At 41.6% G+C, this 22,853-nt stretch overlaps 1 protein-coding gene across 1 annotated transcript in view; it reads right to left on the bottom strand.

Annotated features, from left to right (window-relative positions):
• Positions 1-551: 551 nt before the first annotated feature.
• si:dkey-112m2.1 (transmembrane protein 132C) overlaps positions 552-22,853 on the bottom strand; it is a 115,909-nt gene continuing 93,607 nt past the window's right edge. Inside the window, exons 5-9 of the mRNA XM_035609212.2 lie at positions 15,623-15,766; positions 11,724-11,932; positions 8,199-8,508; positions 3,392-3,583; positions 552-2,836 (exon numbers count right to left, since the gene is read on the bottom strand). Coding sequence (XP_035465105.2) covers positions 1,754-2,836; positions 3,392-3,583; positions 8,199-8,508; positions 11,724-11,932; positions 15,623-15,766 — 1,938 coding nt within the window. The 3' untranslated portion in view covers positions 552-1,753. The remainder of the gene's footprint in view (positions 2,837-3,391; positions 3,584-8,198; positions 8,509-11,723; positions 11,933-15,622; positions 15,767-22,853) is intronic.

The raw sequence follows: 22,853 nt of genomic DNA, 5'->3' as shown, positions 1-22,853 counted from the left end.
TTATCTAATTTTGATCGCAACGTGTGGTAAAAAAACACAATAAAGTAACTGTATCGGTATCAGTCTTTAGGGCTTGAAAAAATATTGAATGAATGAAAATATAACTTTTATCTGACCATTTTCTCATTTGCAGATAAAACTCACAAAATGTGCAGAGTAACTAATAGCTTACTACTGTTCGCATTTGAACCGATACGATTACAGTGCCGGTACCGAATTTGGTACCAGTATCCAACGGTACTATTTTTTGGTACTTTACTCTATTTGAGGTGTATCACTTGCATTTTTTTCTGTTGTGGTAGTAATTACAGTAACATCTGAATATATCAGTGGTTGAATATGATTGATTGGTGCAAGATAACTAATCTCTTCTGCTTCAGCTGGCAGCTGCACTGACTGCCAACAACAACAGGCACTTCATTTTGATATTTAATGAAGCCACTTGTCTGTGTACTCACACAAACCAGTGAGATGAGCAGAATAAGACAGAATTAGGATAAAAAAAAAAAAAACCTCAGGCAAATCAATGAATCACACAATAGAATGATGGAGACGAGTCACCTTCAGTTTTAATTAGTCCAGCAGCCAATTTTTAAAACAGAGATATAAAAGAATGGGCTTGACTAAAACTAACATATGAGAAAGGTAGTGAAGAGGTTGGACGTTCATTTCACATCATATCTTTTTTGTCCATCCAGTGACGGGATCCAAAATGTCATATACAGTAGAAATGATGTGTCTTAACTGATCTCCGCCTTATTAAAGCCAGATTCAGCTGTAAACTGGACAGATTTTTATGGAACATTATAAATGAAGGAATTGAGTCATAAATCATTTATGTGATTGTCTATTGATACTATTGATGGTGATCAGTTTTTTTTCTATCGAGTGTGACCTTTTCAGAGGATTTTTTTTTAAATTTTTATGAAGGATGCAACATAATCTCAGGGGATTATATAAATAATAGCATAAATCTAAGAAGGGAAAAGGTAGGGGATAAAAAGAAAAAACAAATTCAACCAATATCAGCATATAGAAACCAATCCAAAACTCCACAATGAATGAACGCAATAATACTAAACTGACATGTCTCCAGAGGTATTAGTTATCTATACACTTTCATTTCAGGTACCAGATCAGACACACATGCCTCATCTTTAACAACATCATGCATGGATCTGGTTTCTGGAGACAAAACAAAAAAACCGAAACATAACCAAACGTCACTTTTACAAAATGTTACTGTACATATAATACCTCCAAATCAAACTCGCATTTATATACAATACAAAATTGCTCTGAACTCTTCTCTCCTAGAGTCTACACTTGCTGACGGGTGGTACAGGGCATACAGCAATGCTAAAATTGTAATAAAAAATACAACAAATACAACATTAAGACATGATGATTTTTAGAAAAGAAAAAAAGAAAAACAAAGCACATGGTGCATAGAAAAAGGAAAACGGAACCTCAATTAAAGACAAATAACGAACATTAAGCAACAACTATCAAGTTAACATTTCCTGCTTTATTATGCTGTGGTGTCATGGTGGATTCATGTGGTGTGGTCATCCATTTCTTGACCACTTCTGAGTACTGTCATCGGAACAACGGAGGCTTGAATGCACTACTGTCTGTTTTCTGCACCCTTTAATCTTCTTTACCTTCCCTCCCCTCCAGCCCTCATCCCCTCCTTATTCTGAAGGCATTCAGGTGAGTTTCTCTTTAGTTCATTGGAAATGCCCAGTGCCCCCTATGCAATGTTCTTCATCGCATTCTCATTCAGCTTTTCCATGTAGTTCCTAAGATCCTTTGAGTCCCCGAGCTCAATATCCGGACATACCCATTTTATCTCACTGGTCTGCACCAGAGCTAATGGGCTGAGCACAGGACATCCATTACTGGCCTTGACATTGGAAAAGGTCGTGAACTTCACCCTCTTCCTCTTGGTTGTGGGTGAGTTAAGCGACTCATTCCTGTGATCTCTCCCACTTGAGCTACATCCTCCCACACCGGCATTACCTCGTTGGACACCTCCATTTAATAGATGACTACCTTCCTCGAGGGTACAGCCCAGCTCATCCTGCTGCTGTTGCTGCAGACAAAGCCCTTCCTCTTGGCCCAGCCAAACCCAGTCGTGGGCGTGGGGCATTGTCTCCGGGGCCTCCAGCGACAGATGCTTGCTACGGTATTTGTATGCGTAAGAGATGCAGTTAATGAGAAAAACCAGGATGGCAAGACAGAAGACCCCCAGCAGGGCATACATACCGATCTCCAGGTCTGTAAGGCCTCGACGAGACGGCAACAAGTCCTCATCAGTGCTGTGGCTCCGAGGTAGCTCAGCCTGATCTGGATATTCGGAGAATTCACTTGGGACTCTTGCACCACTGTCTGCTGAGAGACGGCCCCCGTTAGGCCTCACTGGAACATGGCCCCTGATGGTGGTGGCTCCACGGTTGATTAACCCAGTTTCCATGTCAGAGATAGATCCACCATAGTATGGAGGATCAGGCCGCGTTCGCCGGTCTCCTGGTTGTCTGTATGTATCCTCCGGCTGACCAAACCTTACCTGTACATTTGCCATTCCAGTGGCTACAATGTTACGTCGCTTGCCCCTCTGGCACACATCTGACAGGCTCATTTCAACACGCACAAGAGAACCCTGACCTTCGCCCTTGGCAACAATGATGGGCCATTTCCATGCTGCGGTGTGCTGCACTGCCACCACTTTTTCATTCAAAGAGGTGGCTGCCAGAGCAAAATGAGCAGGGTTGTAGTTGTCTAGTGGTGTCATGGATCCATCGCTGAATTGCAGCCAAGCACTGATGAGGGACTCCTAAAAAAAAACAGACACACAGACAAAGAGAATTTGTACAAAGGCGGTAACAGTGTGCACATAACCCTCTAAATAACTCCAAAATACAGCCTACTGCACATTTTCTACGACTGCATAATGGTGACTGGAAACAGAGGTACATGGTGGAAGTAAAAGTGAGCCTTAATTACAGTGGAGAGGCTCATTGAAACAATTGGATGCAGTTGATTTGAAACTATTCTCCTGAAAGCCAGATTCTTTTGTCTCCAAGGGAAGAGACAGTAGCCTTCCTCCATTTGAAATTATAATTACAACAACTGAGCTGTACAGTGGCTGGATATGCAAATCAAAGCGATGGCTTCTCTATATAAAGGGTGAATTAATTATAAAAGAAAAATTAACATTAACAAGTCTATAACATAGACTCTATAATAACCCAGATCAAACCCTGAACTTGCAATCCAAACACGATGCATTTTTTAGTACAGTTACGTTTTTAGACTTTTCTCTCCTCTCATGACAGGTTAAAGAATGATGTCGAGTGCTGCGAGATATTTGGATGTCTTGTACTCATACCTGTTTGAGTGATTCACTGACTTCCTGTGTGGTTGCAGTGGCGACAATTGCCCTGTTACTCCCTGGGCTGAGCTGCAGGGACAGCGATAGGCCCGACACCAACTGCACACCAAGCTCTGTCACACTCACTTTATCATCCAGCACCCTGAAGCTCCTCTCAGCCAAGACGGATGACGTCAGAGGGGAGAGCACCTGCAAGACATGCAAACACTTGCTCTTAAGATCCGAGATGACGTTGTTGCTACGAATTAAGAGAGTAAAAGAGCCAATTTGCTGGTGGCCATCGCTGTTGACAGTGGTGTCGCTGCAGATGATAAGTTACCCAATCCTACAGCCGTGCGAGCTGAAGCCTGCACTCTCAGTTTGTCGGGAAGCGCCTCTGTAGTTCCTACTTTAATTTCAATCATACTCCATGGTTCATGGGGTGTGCCCAACGAAAATAAAACAGAAACTTGGAATTAAGTGATTTATTTAAGGCAAAGTCAGATGTTCTGTTGTCTGTATTGGGTTAAATTGAATATGCCATTGTCATAGTGAGAGTATTTACCACACTGTTAACATTGGTACTGCATGGATGAAGAAACACTGTGATTGTATAAACATACAAACACATCCTCCACCCTCATGAGTTGCCAGAGGTGTAAGCATATACATAGTTGTGATACTGTTATGAGACGAGAATCCCTCCCATCCGCTCCAATTAGGGCTTCAGCCGCCCCCGCTCGGCCGCGTTTACCAGTCATAATGAACTGTCAGCACAGATCACTGCCTCATTTGTACAGACCCTTTCCCGTGTTTTCTTCCCTTTAGTGTACCTCTTTTCATTTTCCCTTCTGGGCCCCAAACAGAGGTGTGCACAAGGATGATAGTAAATTGTAATAAGCAATAAAGCAAAAATTATGTTCATCTGAAAATTAGTCATGCTCCATGGATTACTAGCTTGTTATGAAATTAGATATGGACAAACTGACTGGGTATAATCTAATTAGGCAAGAGATCCACTAAAAAAGCATTTCACACAATTTAAGTATTGTAAGGTGATGATTCAAAAGATGCTATGTGCTTTTCTAACTTGCAATGTCAGCCAATGATACAGTATATAAGCTGGAGAGTGGGTACCTGAGTGTACAGTTCAAGAAGTCATGTCATTGCCTTCTCGACTTAGCAGAAGCTGCCCAACTTTCAGCCGAGAAAAGAATGCACTCTTCAAGTTTAAAGATACCGGGCAATGCAATCTATAAACCCCCAGCAGAACTTTCCACAAGATGTCAGGAGAAGTTTTTGTATTCCTCAAATGGATCAAAACTACTAACAAATGTTCAGACTTTATACAGCTCTCATCTGAAAGATGTCAAGACTCCTTTCCTTGATTCTTTGGAAAGAGTGAGGTCCTTTCTCCTCCCCTTTATCAGAAACCTTTTTCCAATTTTCTGAAATTTCGTGTCTCTCTACCACAGACTGCAAGTCCTGCCTTTGGCCCTATATCCGTAGTAGTGAGATTTCCCCCACCAGACTCCAGACATGTCAAGACCCTGCCTCACACCAGTTGCCGAGCTTACAGGTTGCTTCACTCCACCCCCAGAGGTCAATTAAAGACCCCTTGCAAGCTTACCCTTTCCTAGTCAAGGCTGTCAGAGTCCTGTCTCGTATGATATCAGTCTGAATCTCTGAGGGCCTCCACTGCCCGACCTCAAGAAATCCTATTTGCACCTGGACCTGCTCTTGTGCAACCCAGAATATTACATGAAATCCAGAGTTGCCCAGGCCATGTTTCTCTAAATTCATCATACTGACATTTTCTCAATGATTATGTATTCAAGTAGTCTATCCATAACATGTCAGGGAGATAGTGCTTAATTCATTCCTTCCGCCTTATACACCATTGAACTTGCAGCTCAGTATATTAATGATGAAATTACCCGTTCTGTGACCACCATGGAATCATCTAATACCTCAAATCCAGGTCCTTAATTGCAGTTATTTAATTATTCACAGTTTGATCACATATTTAAAGTCTTTAAAAAAAATGGAGGCATATTAAATTTAGATATATTAGATGTGTTTCGTGGATATATGACAGTGATTGAGGAGAGAGGACAGCGACATGGAGGAAGAAGCCATCAAGTCAAGAAATTCCTTGTCACAGTGCCCACATACTTATTGTGTGTCTTCAGAGTTTGACTGTGCAACATCATAGCTCATGAAGGCAGCCAACTATGATCTCTGATTTTGGAGCCAGGACATGAAACACATGCAGGTGAGCAGAAAACTGTTGAAATCATTCTACGCTTAGGTTGATAGGACGACAGAAAGATCCTGTACACTCAAAAGTCTATTCAGTTGTAGAATGTATAATATCCGATTTGTAAGGCTAGAACATAACACCGGCTTTGTATATTGAAAATATTGAAAAAGGAAAAACAAGTCTTTATTCTCCTTACACATCATTTCTGCCTTGCCGATTATCACAGTCAGATCCTGGAACATTCCCTGCACATTCAGTATGTTGCCGGAAGGCAAATGTGCAGCTGCGTGGATGTTGTTATATTTCTGTAATAGTGTGATGCTTCAAAGGAGGCAATCAGGGGAAGAATGTACCTTTTCCTCACATCGACCATCCGAGGAAATTACAAGAGAATTAAAGGTCACAGAAAAAATGGTGATGTTGAAATCGTTTTTTAGCAAAATTATAAAAGTCACTAGAACAAGTAAACCTCGTGGTTCATTCCATTTAATTAAGTGTTAAGATGGTTTCTCTGGATTAAACCCACAAGCGTCGTCCTAAAATAAAGAGCATGTTTGTGTTCACAACGACTTAACCTTTCCCGCGGACTACCTGAGCTGCAAACCAAGGGCTAGACTGAGAACTTTGCTCACACGTGCAAATTGTTTATTAAATAACAGGAACATTCATGTTCAAATCATGACTGCCTTCAGTGGTGCAATTAACCGTTATGTTAAGTTGTGTAATTTGCATTCCAAGGGAGAGACACACTTCTTATAGGTAACAGCAAATTATGATTTGGTTAATGAGCTCTAGATCAAGCTGCACTGTAGATAAGAACCAAATGCACATTCCAATCACAATGCTGGACTCTGTGGACATGGTAAGGTCATTGGCAATGGACGCAATTAATCCAACCCTTTTAGGATATACTTGGATTTCAGTGTTCTTAGCACAATTGTCAATATGCATGAGTTAATTCAATGTGTTTATAATCGAGGAGGTGATGCAGAAAGGAAACACAGGAACACATTTTATAAAAAGAGGAAATCAAAGGGTTTTGCATATTCCCCACTCACAATGTATGCATTTATTCCAAGAGTATTCTAAACGACAAAACAAAGCAGCACCACTAATGGACGATGGATACTTACTCCCAAAACCCCCCCAAAACAAATAGGGGCCAGTATTGTTGCAAGGCTGCTGTTTTTCACCACATTACATTGGAAAGGTATATGTAATTGGATGCACCCAACGTACGAGTAGAATCTTGTACACATTGGGACACTAGATAACGAGACTGAGCTGAGTGCATAATCAAAGCTGGATCCATAACTGGTGGTAGTGTCTCCAGTATTTTAGTTTTTCATAAGTATTCGATTACACTTGCCTACTTTTGAGCTGGAGTTTAGTATATGGCCTATAGAGCGTTCATCCCTAAGGTGTAAATCTTCCACATAACAACTCAGAAGTAAAATGATCACAAATGGCTGCACACATTTTCAGTCCCCCCCGTTACATCGATATCAAACTTAACACAAGGACATATCAAATACCTCTTCGACGTTTCCTTCTGATCACACCATGCCCTGGCCATCAGTGAGCCAGTGCAGCTTTAAACACATAATCAGTCCAGCAGTTGCACACAACTCAATAGATAAATAAAAAGAGAGAGATTATTATTATAGTCCACTGCTACAACAATGTGTTGTGCCATCTTGTAAATGCCAGAATGGTATTTATTTACAGTGTGATTGGGTACTCATGCTGTCCTGAGCAAAGATCTGGTTGTTGTATTAGATAAATAGATTTGTGAGTGTCTGCGTGTGTGTGTGTGTGTGTGAGAGAGAGAGACCACAGAGGTGCAATCTTTTATCGAACGTGCCATGAAGGCATGTTTCTCTTTTAAGGTATGATTGGCTTAAGTGTTTATGCCACGCTGCAAATCAATGCAGTTGTTTTTGTGACGCTTTTCCACAGCAAAGCCGGTTCTTTCTCACTCCACATTCTCTATATGCGTGGGTTCCCTCCAACCTCCTTCTTTGTACTTTTCATGTTTCCCCGTCTAAACATGAAACACTTAAGCTGCATTATTTTGTTTGGTCACGTGGGAGCATGGGAACTCAACAACAACAACCTGAAAAGCACAGACCATAGCATATTACTGCCTTATGAAGTTGTCTTGGCTCATGCTTAAGAAGAGAATTGCCTATTTTATGCACCCGGGAGACACAGATCCTCATTAGCTTCAATTAAGAGTTATCTTTCTTGCCACATTATGAGCGCAAGGCCAAAATTCACACTGTCTGTTTCCAACAAACCCCATGAAAAATATTGGAAATTCTTATGAGCGACTGCGTGTCAATTTTTCTTTGTCTGACAGTTGTTCATTGCTGTTCAGGTAGTGACAGGTAGCTGTATACAGATGCTTGTTGCTACAGGCAACAGGATTGGAAGGAACTGACGCAGCTTCAAGTCAACACACACACACACACACACACACACACACACACACACACACACACACACACACACACACACACACACACACACACACACACACACACACACACACACACACACCTGTACTTTGGTGGTCCCGGGGCTCAGGCCTACGATGACCTGGCCCTCCAGGAGCTGGGCGACCTTCGGGTCCTCCACCCTCAGCAATTCCTTGACCAGTTGTGTCACTTCCACCTGCCAGTCGCTGCCCAACAGGAAGTTCTGCTGGCCCAGCCCGTCGTCCTGCGTGGCTCCTCCATCGTCTCTGGTATCTGCCATAAAGTGTGTGAGGACGCGCAGGGTGGTGCTCTGATACTGGGCCACGCAAGCATTCTCCGTCCTCTCGTCTGCCCGGTCGACATCCTCCCTGTCATCCGTGACCCTCTCATACCTAAAGGAGTACGACAAAAAGGGGCACATGAGCAAAGGCAATACAACATTGATCGATTACTTACTACAGTGAGGAGGAGGCATAAGTAAAAAGTACAGGGAGTCCCCGTGTGTGTAGAGAAGTGCACAGGGGAAAAAAAGATCATTTGAAGGTTAACACCAGCATAATTCAACTTTTTTTCCTATCACAGTTCAGTGTAATTCGTTTTTTTCCTTATCACAGCGAAAGCCCACAAAGTCTAAACCCTCTGATGTATTTACTGCAGTCAAAGCCTCTACTGTCTGTCGTGCTGCAGGTCTGCCTGACCTCCCCCCAGAAAAACCATAGGTTCCCAGTGTTTTCAAAAACCCATTAAAACAGCTTGCAGAGACAAACTGCTGCTTTGCTTTCTTTCTCATTTTCTTCAAAAGGGCAGCTGATATTTTGCTGTATGTCTGCCATCTATTTGGCCCACGGCAAACACTTTGTAGATATTTATCTCAGGAGTGAACGCTTTGCAGCAAAGGAATGTTTGCCACAAAGCCATTGAATTCTGTGACACATTTGTCCTATCCTTTTCCACCTCTTGAAGTCCCGCTCTGCGTTCCTCAAAAGTTTTAGGATTTAAAATTACTATCACAAATTCCTTTTTTTAAAAATGCTTGCAGACACAAACTATGCCGTTGGCTCCTATGAATCATCTTTTTAAGTAGAGCCTGACGCCTGTCAATATTTTGATGTGCTCATCCGTGAGTCATGAATGCAATATTGCATGTATGTGAAGCAGTCATCAGTACATTATTATTACACGAGCACTCGTGCGCAGACTCGCAAGGTGAGAAAATTAACAGTCCTGCTGTCGTGGCTGGTAAACAACAACAACATGTTGTATTGTCTGGTCTCCAGGTTGAGCTGCGGGAGCTGCAGTGATGAACAAAACGTGGCCTTGGGACACAGAACTGCTCCAAAGCCCAAGTTGATGAAGGAGAGAAACATTGCCGTGGCTGTTAGGCATGAAGATCACCCTTTCATCCATCTGCTCCTCATCGTTCGTCACTCTCCGTCACTGAAAAGGGTTTGTTCTGTTGTCCCGCACGTTGCCATTGTCAGACTCCAACTCGTTCGGTAATCTATTTTTCAACACTCTCAGTCTGCTTCTCTCTCGCTCTCTCACCTTCATTCTCTCTCCGGGCACCGCCTGCATCTCTCTCGCTCCCTCTCTCTCCACCTGTCAGGTGGCCGGGGCGAGTGACAGTGACAGTTTTCATTAGGTTTAATGAGGCATGGCCGGTCAGGCAGAAAAACACGCTGACAGGTTAACATGCTGTGGCCCAATGGCTTGGCAGAGTTCCTAACCTCCATTCGCCATCCCCTCCCCTTTCCTTTCCTTACTCCAGCTCGGCGAAAGGGATGGCAGTCTAAACCCAGGTGACATTCGAGGCTGGTAACAGAAACATGAGGTGAGGTCATGTTTGTAGCAGTGAGCGACAGGTCGGCCCAAGGCGTAATGAGGTGGCTAACTCGCTTGTGCGACTGAGCGCACGCACACAATGAAAAACCTCCGCCAAGAAAAACGTGGCTATTGAGCTTTCTCGCTCTTTATTTTGCTCTGTTAGCTCACAAATATGCAGATAAACATCACACATCATGCAGCACTTGGCAGAGCGGACTCATGTGACCAGTCATGTGTGACAGGGGGTATTTGTGTTAGAGTGCCACCCTGTGGCTCGTGTAGGCCAATGGGAAACGACACTGCCGGGACTTGGTGGCAACACTTTAAGGTCCCTTATTAAGCAACAGCACATGAACATTTAATACATGGTTTACTGTAGTTCAAGTCAGATATGAACTACAAGTGTTTGTCAACAACTTTACATCCTTCCTGTAACCACCAATGAAAAGATTTTGGAGAGAATTATACAGTAGTAAAAAAGTAAGTGAAGTGTTACTAAAATACTAAATGTACAGACATTTGAAGGCAAACAACACTGGTTACTTGGGTTGCGTTTATCTGGGTTGTCTGCTAACTCATTTTCACAATCTCAACAACGACAATACCCAGCCCGAATCACCAGTATTGGAGCCAAATTAAAAATCAACCAGGCTGAAATATCAGTATTTCAGGTCTGAAGAAATTTAGAAACAGTGTCACCGTTGCATAGTTTGTCCAACAGAGAGCGACGGATGAGTTTAGTTTTTAAATGTAAAACATTCTGTGTAAAGTATATTGGTCATAATGAATAGGGAAAAAAAATCTGGGGGATCCAAATCAGAATGACTTTTTAAAAAAACCCAACCATAAATCCGCTTAAAAGAAAACTGACAGTTATTTCCTCGCATACAACAACCTAAAACTTGTAGGATGAAGATGTTAGTGGAAGAAAGAATTCCATTTACAGTATCTTTGGCTCAAATTGTGACTTGACACTGTCACTCAACATCACCAACAACAAATAAGAGGTATATCTCACAAGTAACTGTTTGATTGCTTTTTACAATATAAAAAAGCAATGTTTCAGTTCTTCATATCTGTCTGTATAATAATGATAATACATAAATGTAAATGAGTGAATGTGCTTCACTGATCACCTATTTCAATTTGAATGTTTTTCTTTCTGTTCTAATCAGCCACATTCCTATTAGCAGAAGGTAATCTCAAATCAAACCATTTTTTATTAGAAGCGTCTTGTGCAACTCTCAGTGCGCCGCACAGATCATTGTGCACCGTGTCACTTTTTCACCCTCAGGGATTTTTGTCCACGCTCTGTGATGCTCAAAATTATTACTCATCTCCTTTTGGGAGACGAGGCCGGTGAATTATTAGATGCTCATTTTTTCCACCTCTGCACCTGGTGTTTTATGCCTCACGTGTCTGAATACATATATTTTACCAGGTGAAGAATGTTATTTGGATTCTCATGCAAGGATTATTAAGAGCTTCTCAGTTTAATGACCTAAATAACGATATTTGGACATGTCCTGGGACTATTTTAAAATAGCCAACTAGTCTCGTGATAAATGGGTACACAACGGATAAAATCCATTTAGCTTCTGCAGCATTGGCTTGGCATATTCACGAGTTAGGGATTGAGGTTTTTTTTGTGTTGGAAACTCTCTACACCTGCCTCAGTAGTAGTACTGTACTGTGTTTGCATTATTTAAGTGGGTGTAAAATCACCAAGAATACATAAAACAGCATACCACTGTATAGATGCTTATGGACAATCAGGTCTTACCTCTTGTTCCCGGTACCGACTGGAACCCTCCAGCCCTTAATCTGGCTGAGATCCGGGTCGGCCACATCGATGAGCAAGGGCAGGCGGGGCATCCACACGCTCATCTCCAGCTGAGCACTCAGGAAACTGTAGGTGAAGTTGAGCATCACCTTGCTCTTGCCTCTCGTCTCCTTTCCATTCGTATACACGTAATCGCATCTCTCTGACACCTGAGGAAAAGAAAAAAAGGGGGGGGGGGGGGGGCAGATATGACAGGATGAGAGACAGAGACACAAAGAAAGAAACGGAATCAATTTCAAACTAACCACTTGTACAAAAGAGGATTAGGTACTCGTAACGAGTAGAAGAACTCCTCTAATAACTCCCATTAATTTTATCGAGGCCGTAAAAAAGTGAATTTTTGTCATTTGAACTGCTCTGGGGGGAAGATTATCTTCTGTCCTTTTGTCCGGCTGACGTTTTTCAGTCAGCAGCCTCCCCCTGAGATGCTGCAGGATGGAGGGATTTGGCATCGCTTCAAAGAAACCTCAAGTCTCAGGTCCGCTCAGTTTCCTTCTCCGTGTGTGCTCAAGCAGATGCATCTTTAATGCCAGTGCATGCGGGAATAGTATGCGTGTAAGTAATTTGACTTTTGTCCAACTCAACAGATGGAGCTGAGAAAAGACACAAACCTGCTTCGTCCAAACGGAGAACAAAACGCTCGCTCAGACCGAATTAAGATTGGCTGGATAAAGAAGAACTCCAATCAGTGAGCAGGGTTTCTCAGATACATCTCCAACACGCAGGAATGATATAGCGGGGACATCAGAAGTGTCTGTCATTATCTTCAAAGCACCAGAATCTTCTCATCAAACGTTCTTTTCCCGGTGACGGCCAAGTCGTCGAACTTTGTTTGTAATCACTCACATTTTCTATTCATTTCTATCTCAAATACCATTATAAGCTTGACTGGCACAACTGATAATTTCAGCGCATGCCTTCGATATAGACAAAAAAAAGAGTGACAAGGAGACTGTCATCGCTTTCCACTTACTTGCATGTGACTTGGCAGCTTTACTCTCAAATGGTGTCAAACCAGCTCCTCCCTCTGAGAAACAAAACTGACAGCTTGCTATCTGTCAGTTCTCTCCTCCTCCTCCTCCTCCTCCTCCTCTCTTTTGTTTCCTCTTCCTCCTCCTCCTCCTCTTTCTCTCCCACTCTTTCAATCCACTAGAGTATGTTCCCACATGTTGCCATCTTCCTGCATGAGAACAGGCCATGCTCCAGAAAGTACGACGGCTCCTTGGCCCAGGTTAAAGGGCGTGAAGGTTTAAGACTTTAACTGAGTTCTTTCGCTAAAGTGAAAGTACGAATCATATGAATTTGTGTCGCGCACAACATTGAAATAAAACAATAAACCAACACCGAGAATATCCCAACAGCATTTGCTTTGCGTGAGTTGGAAGCCAGTCAAAGCTGCTTTTGACCAAGCTCATCAGCATGGATCGGAGCGGGACACCGGTGTGCGCCACAGCACTACATCATGTCTGGGGGAGGGCATTACGACGGAGGAGGGAGGACATGCCCCATCAATACGGGCAATTGGCTGCGACTTGTATGACTGAGTGTAACACATTTGCAGAAGGGAGCATTGTTGTATTTGCATTCAAGGATGGTGGCCAAATTGCAGCAATTTTCATTGAGGGACACGACGAAATAATTACTATTCTGTCCACATTTTGGAGTGTTTGATGATCAAATAGCATAGTATTCCATGGCTTCTGTCGTACATTTGGAGTTTTTCTTGAATTCCACAACAGGGACGCTTTTCAAAGCAGCCTCTGGTCAGCACGACAAAACTCTCCCCAGATGAAATTTGTAACTATGGTAAAAAAAAATAAAAAATGCCGTGAACGTAAACAAAGTTTCTCGCTGCGAAATATGAGCTATTTATATTAGCAATTTTTAAGTTTCTGTTAATGCCACTGTGTTTTAAAAATAAACTTGTAAGGAAATTAGTCGAAAATGAACTTTAAATGAATGAATTTTAATGAACCTTCATTTGACCAGGAAGTCTGAGAGGCCTTGCTTTGGAAGAGAGACCTGGCCTGGTCTCAAAGAATCAACTCTTCGTTTGTCAGACGGAAGGGAATAGAGACAAGAACCTCTTTTAGGTTCTGTTTTGTCTGAAAACAGTCCAACTTGTGTTTGCTTTAGTGTCTTAGAAGACTAAAAGGAAATTACATGAATCATTTATTTATATGAAAACGATGGCATGCTTTGATAGTGGTTTGTTGGTAACATACAACTGATGTGGTCCTTCCAGTGTTTGTCCTGTAGTAACTCAAGAGTGAGGACATCGTAGTGGACAGTGGAGGGAAGATGCAGATCAAATTTGAGTTTCCTTCGAAAAATAGAGACGCTGACTGTTCCCAAACCAGACGGGTGGGAAGGGGAGTACGCTACCAAGGTCAGCATCACAATGTGTGGTACTAATTCTGTGGATAATTAAACCCTTTGAGAGTTTTTCCTATTCTCTTCCCTCCTTTATGCATGTATGGTACACAAAAACACACATAATGAGCTCCTCTGTATGACAAAGGGACACTGAGACTATTCTTTTCCTCTCTACACATACTCCCAATCAACAAAGTTTATTTTTCGCATAATACGATGGTGACATGTTGAAGGAAAAATGTTAAATACAATATTGTCACAGGAAAAAAAGCTCAGTCTTTACACGCACCACATTTACTTGCTGCCTTCGACTTGTGGCTGTGTATTTTTCTTTTTAGATTAACAATAAATCCTTTGAGTCATTTACCAAAGCATTAAATATGATTTGGGATTAATTACCTTAGCTTTCTGAAAGCCAATGGAAATCAACTTACAGAGATTTGAAACTTGCTTGGGAGAGGAAATCAATCCTAATGAACACTTTGTCAACTTTATGGTTTGTCAGAGTTATGTTATTGGCAAGTGGTGGTGGAACTGCAAACAGGGGCTGAAGAGAAAAAAATCTGCCTGTTACAGTTAAATTGAGGATACAGTCAGCTTTCAAATAATGCCATGAATGCAAGAAATTACTGAATCCATACTGTGTTTTTTATAGCATACTGTGCAACTGTAACTTTTGTCTAAAATTCGTGCTATCGCCTTCTTGAATTTGAGCTCCTTCGGAAATCTTTTTTTGTAAAATATGTATTAACATATGAAAATACTTGAGTAAAATGTTGAAAGATTGAAATAATTTATGCTTATTATTTAATAGGCAGCTAACCAAAGGATTATATATATAATATGTAATGACTAATCAGAAAATAATAGAAAGATTAATAGAAAAAATTATCATTGGATTAATTATGATAGATCAAATCCTTAGTTGTATCTTAAATTTAAATCTGAATCTGAAGCTGAACTATATCTGTACGTGTAAAATTGCCTCTGAGACACAGGTCTGTCTTTCTTCCTTTCTTTCGTCACTGTCTCACTGCTTTGCCTGATAAGCTGTAAGTCTAATTTATGGTTTATGACCTTTTCTCCATCAATAAATGTCCTCTTATATAATTGGTTCCTTTATGGAAACATGCACCCAGTCAATAAAAAAATCAGGACTTCATTCAGTGTAACAAAAATGATGTTTTTATGACCTTTGTACAAAAGGGTGTATAAAGGTCTGCATAACGGGCCACACGAGAGCAACCACAACACCTACAAACTGTTTTAAGCACGAGCGCGGGGGAACATTTGTAGCTTCGGAGACTAATATGCCACAATTACACCAGCACAGTTACCTCTTGTTCATTCCGCCTAACTTTACTCATGTACCACTAAAAAGCAGCGGATGAAACGAGAGGCAGTCAAGATGAACTGGAAAGGATCAAATCAAAGCAGCTGCTCACAGCACACGTCCCACCAACCTTGATGACCCGTTCATCCGTTGACCTGCACTCCACCGACTCAGTCACGTCGGAGACCGCTCCGTCTGTTCCTACGGTGACCACCTTTACCGGCACGGCGACCGTACGCCCAGTGAGCACAGCTGTGTTCAGGATCTCGGTGTTCTGCAGAGGGAAAATGAAAAAACACAAATCAGTATTATTGTGACAGTAAAGCGACTATTGGGTCAACAACCAAACTCTGAGTCTGACATTTTTGAGGTCAACTTTGGTATTTGCACGTTTACAAAAATGTCAAATCACGGAGACAAACTATGTTCAATCTGAGAGAGTGACAGACCCGTGTGGTACGGGCCCTAGCCAGTCGACGACTGGGTCGCCCCCATGCTGGTGATGCTTTTATGCCACCACCATTTGCTATTGGAGCTCCCTTTACCATCTCCCTTGCCTCCTCTTTACTGTACAAACTATGTCATAATGTTCTCACGGGCGAAATTGATTGCCTCACATCAGAGCAGTCCGCTTTCATCACTTCAACTCATGCAAGCTTTTCTTCAGCTCCTTGATGTGCTTTTGACTGACACAGACATATTAAGCGTAATGATCTGATTGAGATTAAGCAGAGCGACGAGACACCCTGTGTTTAGTGCACTTCAAGGAGCTTTACATTAACGAGAAAGAAGAAGACTTGAATAACAAGAAACTCAGCGGGGCTGAAACATTGCAAACGACCTGAATGAATTACTGCATGTGCACTCTATTAGGAAATAAAACCACACGGAATGGGGTGGAGAGCAACAAATTAGAGAAAACACTAAATAGAGCAATGTGTGCACACAAGCTTTTAGAAGTTTTTCAAGAGAATGTTTCTTAATGTCCTAAAAACACTTACAGCACAATCTACTACTACCCAAGCCCATATGCTTACACTGTATGCATATTATCGTGTACAAAATGCAATGCTTTGTTATCCTTATGTGTTATAGATACTAGCAAAGTGAATTGTAAACTCATTTCTTTGAAAGCCACATCTCCTGGCTGCACCGGTGTCTGCCAGCTGAGGCTCATCACATATTATATGTCCATTTGAAACATGTTCAAGTAGCCCAGCCTAATAATGTGCAGTGATGTTCAACACCGCAGGGATGATTTAAATCACGTGGGCGTTAATGCGTATGGAGGATCATAAGTGTCACAGGAAAAGTAATAAAGCCCTTCATGAGTTAATTGCGCAATTAATATAGTCATCCATTAGTAACGCATTAGTTTACTAATTGATGAATTAGTCTATAAATAAATACACTGAAGTACATAATAATTAATCATATTATATTTTGGTGATAGAATTCTTTACAAATTAAATATGAATCCATCAACAGAATTCTTGAATGTGAAAAGGGGTTTACAAAACAACATAAACGGTCAATAAGTACATCACTAAAAAACATTTATTGAACCAAGGTAAACAATATTTAATTGATGGATTATCAAAACCTCTCTAAATTGTTTTATATAATTCCCCTTTTTATTGGCCGTTATTGTGAAGACTTTAGTCATCAATTAATTTGCATATTTATTCACAGATTAATGCATTTTTGAACATTTCATTTGGAATGAATTGCTTTTTCTGTTTCCATAAAATGTCATTACCTCCATATGTTTGAATATTGCACTCATTTTGTATGAACCTGAAAATAGCCATAATCTTCAATCGTAAAAATATTGTGTTCTAGTAATTTATTGAACAGAAACATTTGAAAAAAATACGAATCTCAAAGCCTGTGTATTTTAGTAGTTGTTTGGAAATTGCTCTGACTCCTCACTTAACTGTAAACTGTCATTATCTCAGTTGAGTTTCATCCGAACCACTTTGCTTTAGGAAGGATGATTTTCAAGCATCTAACTTCATGCAGCTTTAAACACACCCCCTCTTTATTTCTGTCTCTGTATAGTTCATACACAGAATTACAATCAGGACAAGAATATGGAAAAAGCTCCTGTGTGAGGTTGTTTCAACCGACAGTTAAGCGTGGAATTCTGGTGTGTCATGCTAGTTGCAGCTAATTTAAACTGGAGCAGCGACGAGGAGCGAGCTGCTGTAGAGGTCCGGTAAGTTCATTCATTCCACTCCCATTTTCCTTTTTGTTTATAAGATTTTGTCGAACTACCTCTGGAGCCGCAAAAGGCTTTGTAAAGTTTTTTTCACATTCAGTATGTAGACATACACCCCAAGACCCGTAAACTGACTTTGATGTGTGACGGAGTTCAAGAATGGTTTACAGTAAAGTCGGGTCACACTACAGTCAGTATAGTCTTTCCGTGGCTGTTTCCCAGAACTCATGGTCAAACAATACTTTATATCAAATTGCAGGCATTCAGGAGTTATCAGGAGATCATTTTGAGAGCGGATATTCCTCAAATTGGAGCGGGAAGGAGATAATGAGATCAATTAAGACAACGTCTGGTAATCCTTGAGCCCTCAGTGTGTTGGTTTGTTCAGAGGATTTGCTAGAACAGTGGATCCTGTTCATCACAGCTTAGTTTCAATAAAAACACTACTGCTAAGAGGCCTAAACCTTTGAAAGGAAAACTGGTCTCCAGACAGCCATTTGTTCAACAGAGCTGGTGCCAATGTTTGCTTTGTTTCTTTACCCTCCTGTTCCTTTTTTTTAGAAAAAAAAATAAAATTCAAAGCTCAACTGCGAATAAATGAATTCAAAGTCTATTAATAAGAGGTCTTCTCTGCCTTGTTTTTTTTTTTTGGTTCTTGCAAATCGAATGTTTCTGTTTTGTGATAGCTCCCTCTGACATGTGTGGAAGTTATTTCACCAAGGTTGTCAAAATTTCCCACTTGGATACATTTTGAGGAGAATAGACGCTATTTTTAACCCGTCTCTACTATAGGTGGGAGTGGTCAAAACGACCATATCGCCTGTTTCCTAAAATAGCGCCTCTATCGGTGACGGGAGGTACGCCACAAATACTTCTTCAGCCTCAGAGCATTGTCGGCCTTTAGTTGGCGCGATTTCTTTACGGAACATAAGCAAATCCACCTCAATGCACAAACTTGACGGACTGACCAGGTCCACTGCTGACCTCTAGTGGCTGGGTGCAGAACTACCGCTCGAGGTCTGCGGTCTTTAAAACGATCACATGCGTCCTAATATGCTGATTCAAAAACCAACATTTTTTGGTGGAGGACACGGACACATGTTATAATATAACCCACTATAGAACGAATTGAAAAATGACTGCGAATTGAAATGAAGACCAAAAATACGGACATGTGCACCTTGAGCTGTCGGTTACTTATTTAATATACCAAAAGCATTTAACCAGCACTTTTTAAAGTGAATGAAATGGAATGAGACGTTTCACTTTCTTACTTAGAGCAGGAGACTGTAGAGGAAACGGAATCATGCTCTGGGTGTTATTAACTATGTCAACCTTAGTTTTATTATATACAGTCTTTTAAAATTATCAATGGCTTCCAATCTTGGTTTTCCCACTAAGGTTTCCAGGGAAATATTACTTCACCTCCAAACATGCGGGCGATCCTAAGCCTTTCTTACACTACATCACATAAATGTTTATACAGTTCAATGTGGTTGCGGATGAATGATGTTTACAGAAAGGGCTTAAAGAATAGTAGGTGCATGGGAGCGTTTGCAAATTCAAGGACAAACTCTGCTGTTGCTACGTAACCCTTAGCAATATATTCCTCAGATCTGGTGACTGGTTGGGCATGTAAGATTGTTTGAAAGGACTTTTGGATTTGTTTTCCCAGTGTGCGTGAAGGCATTATTTAAAATGTGTGAACCACTATTGTTTTCTATCACATCTGTGTATTTCTTTGGCCTGCCGCCAGGGAAACAAAACCTATTCCTATACAGAGTATTCGTGTGCCTGGAGTGGGCTTTTTAGTACTATCCTGCACGTGGATGAGGCAAAATCATTAGACCGCGGATACATTTCAGGTTTCATAATGATATCTTAAGAGAATGTGGACGTATGCTGTATGCCTTTCAGTTAATGTGTGCGTTGGGGGGTTTGAACAAATGAAGGCAAACACAAAGTACACCATCTCCCCCTCTCACAACAAACCTATTCTTCACAGACTATATTCAAATGAACCCCGACACACTTTGCATGCTATAAAGCCAACGCTCAGCATGAGCGACCTTCACATCAACTCTGATCCCCGTTCCTCTGTGAACGTCTTCGCTCATTATCATATGCCTGCACTGAACGCGCAGCCTCTGGTGACAAATAAGAACCCGTGAAGAGTGCAGTGAGTGTGTGCGACGGGGAAGGGTCTGTTTTCACTCTATGAGCCCTCAGCATTGGAACTCCATCATGAACAGGGAGGTCTTCATGAGCTCCAGCAACATCTGGTGCGGAGCCCCTTCCCACAAAGATGTGAATTTGCAGCGAGCTCGGATTAAACGCACACAATCGCAATCAACACAATCTCTGGAATGAAATGAAGTGAATTTTTGACGAGACACATGGCCAGAGTGACGCATGAGTTGCAAAAGGCAGTATATTTTATCATAAAATGAGATGAGAAACCTGGTTTCCAAATACCCTCTCGGGCTCATGAAGGGCGAGAATGCATGTCTTATTCCTGGATCAATTTGGACACAACAGCAGATAAACACTTGTCTCCAAATGGGTGTCTTATTAACCTACACACACAAATGCTAAATAGACACCAGCCCACACAGCCCACAATGCATACCCGTGCAGCTTTGAATAAAGCACAATCACACCCTTGCTGCCCAGATCCCCTCCTCATGCAGCAGCTTATCTTAACAACCGCTCATTGCAGTGCAGGGAGCAGAGCAAGAACAGAGAGAAGAACGGCGGCGAGAGAAGAGGAACAATCAATAAAAGGCCATTACGCTTCTGTGCTGCGGTGGTACAAGGGCGGAGTGTGTGGGGGCTGATATGGTTGTGGATGAATGATGTGTAAGGTAGCAGACAACCTAGAGAAGCGCAGCTTAAAGAATAGTTAGTGTATACGGGAGCGTCTGCAAACGCAAGGACAAAGTCTGCTGTTGGTGCACAACGCACGAGATATATCCCTCAGATCTGGTGACTGGTTTGCCATGGGAGATGTTTTAGAACACTTTTCAATTTGTCTTCCCAGTTTGCATGGGGGCATCGCGGCGCTGAAAACAACGTAGGACTACAAATTCACTCTAAACTACCACAGCACAGTAGGTTGAAGCCGTCCTTGGCCTGGATCAGTTCATCAAAAACACAAACAAAACTGCGGCAATGATGAAAGATTTCTCGTCAGGCGATATCAATGTGTTCGAATGCCTGAAGCTCCAGGTTTTGTCATCATTTTTACTGTCTTCATGTCCAAATATCCCCTGGAAGGTAGCTTCCACTTGCAGTTAATCTTCCCATATTTCATAAATACTTTTTGTGAACGCCTATCAGTTATTCTATGAAAGAGCATGGAGAGCATTGTGATGCACATGGAAATCAATCATTGATCCTTGGATAGGTCTAACATGTATAAGAAGACAAATATTCACACTTTCTAACAGTTTCTAATCCTCAGTTTTACGATGTTGGCACCTAAACTAATACATGCTTTCGCTGGTGTGTTTAAAAAGGGGGATTTTACTGAAGTAACTCAGGAACAAGGAACTAGTAGAATAATTAGAATAAATCCACCCTTAGTTTTTGCGTTCTCTGCCTGACACTCCCTTTAAAATTCATGGTGAACATCTTCATTCATCTTCGGCTCCTCTTTGATCCCTGGGGAAAACCCCACAAATGAGAAATAAAAAAAATAAATAAGATATACATTTACAATACTGAATACATAATATTGAATATGTCCTTGGTGTTACCATGTCAATGTGGGGAATGTGTTAATGTCCTCATAAATCTGTATGGGATGGAATCTGAGATGTGTTGGATTTGAGCCCCCTTATTTGTATATCAGCATCTTCACCAAAATAGAGAAATATTACAGTGCGAATGCCCCTTTATTTGTCTGAATGTCACTGTTGATGATATACGAGGTTCAGTTAAAGTCCCCGTTCATAGTCATTTATTTCCTCACAAGCTCTTTTGACAGCGGAAGTGATAAGATAGAGGAAAGTGCCGCGTGATCTGCTGTCAGTCACTGGAATTGGATTTTGCCATGCAGGTCTATGTAGCCTGTCGTGATGCACAATGACACCAAAATTGCTACCTGTCAGTCCAAATGACTTACTCACAACTCACAGTCTCAACTTTTCTTTTTTTTTTTTTTTTAAGAAAATGGAAAGTCAGCGTGAACATGCACGGAGGAAAAACCGAACTGAGTGGAAGTTTGGACCTTGGTTTGGCTGGTGGAAATGGAGCTTTGAACGCTGCACAGTGGTCGACGACCTTTAGTTGTTACTCCACTGTAAAACGGAGAGTGGCGGTGAGCTCACGTGTCCTATCCTGTGTTATTGTACGGCACTTGGGCGAAGGATTTCAGGTCTATTGCCACTGCAGCAATCTCAGCTGTTCAGTTCATACTAACCACCAATAAAAAAAATGATATATCTTCCAGCTCCTAAACAGTCTCAGCCTGGCATCTCGCAGCATATGGGAGATGAACTGGAAGCAAGGGCGGGGGGATTCCACACCTCCGCGGACATGTCCTTTTTTTCTCCCCCTCTCACTTTTTCAGTAATAGTGATACAGCAGCAGGGGAGAGCGTTGCTGCTATGTTATCTTCTTCATGGTTATGGCTCGGGAAAAATGCACAGGAGCCAAGTTATTCTGCGCTGCGATGTCCAGGTCAGGGAAATAGTCGGAGCAAGGTGCTGATAACTGAGATGAGGCGGGATGTGATAGAATTGGCAAAAAGAAGGACAATTACTTTTTAAAAAAAATGTTCCACCAGTGAGGAGGATGTCAGTCCTTTTTTGTTGTGAGGCCCTTGAAACTTTTGAGTATGCAGTTGTGACTGCATACTCAGTTTGAAAAAAACCATTTTTTTTTTTGTCTTTTTGTGAGGATGAAATGTGCTGAATAATCAACTCCTTTGTCTCCACTGATTTAACACAATTGGCAAAGCCGCTACAATGGCAGTATTCTGCCATGACCACGAGTAAGAAATACCACTATCGATTATTAAATCGGGACCTGCAGTGATTTATACTCTCCTCATTAATTAGATATTGATTTATTATATAACTTGTTGGCCTGACAAGCTGTGGGATTTTGTTATCGTGAACCGTGAGCTCTAAATACT

This window comes from Scophthalmus maximus, chromosome 20, assembly GCF_022379125.1.
Source record: "Scophthalmus maximus strain ysfricsl-2021 chromosome 20, ASM2237912v1, whole genome shotgun sequence".
NCBI lineage: Eukaryota > Metazoa > Chordata > Actinopteri > Pleuronectiformes > Scophthalmidae > Scophthalmus > Scophthalmus maximus.
Note: the sequence above shows the minus strand (reverse complement) of the source record. Positions and strands in the feature narration are given on the sequence as shown.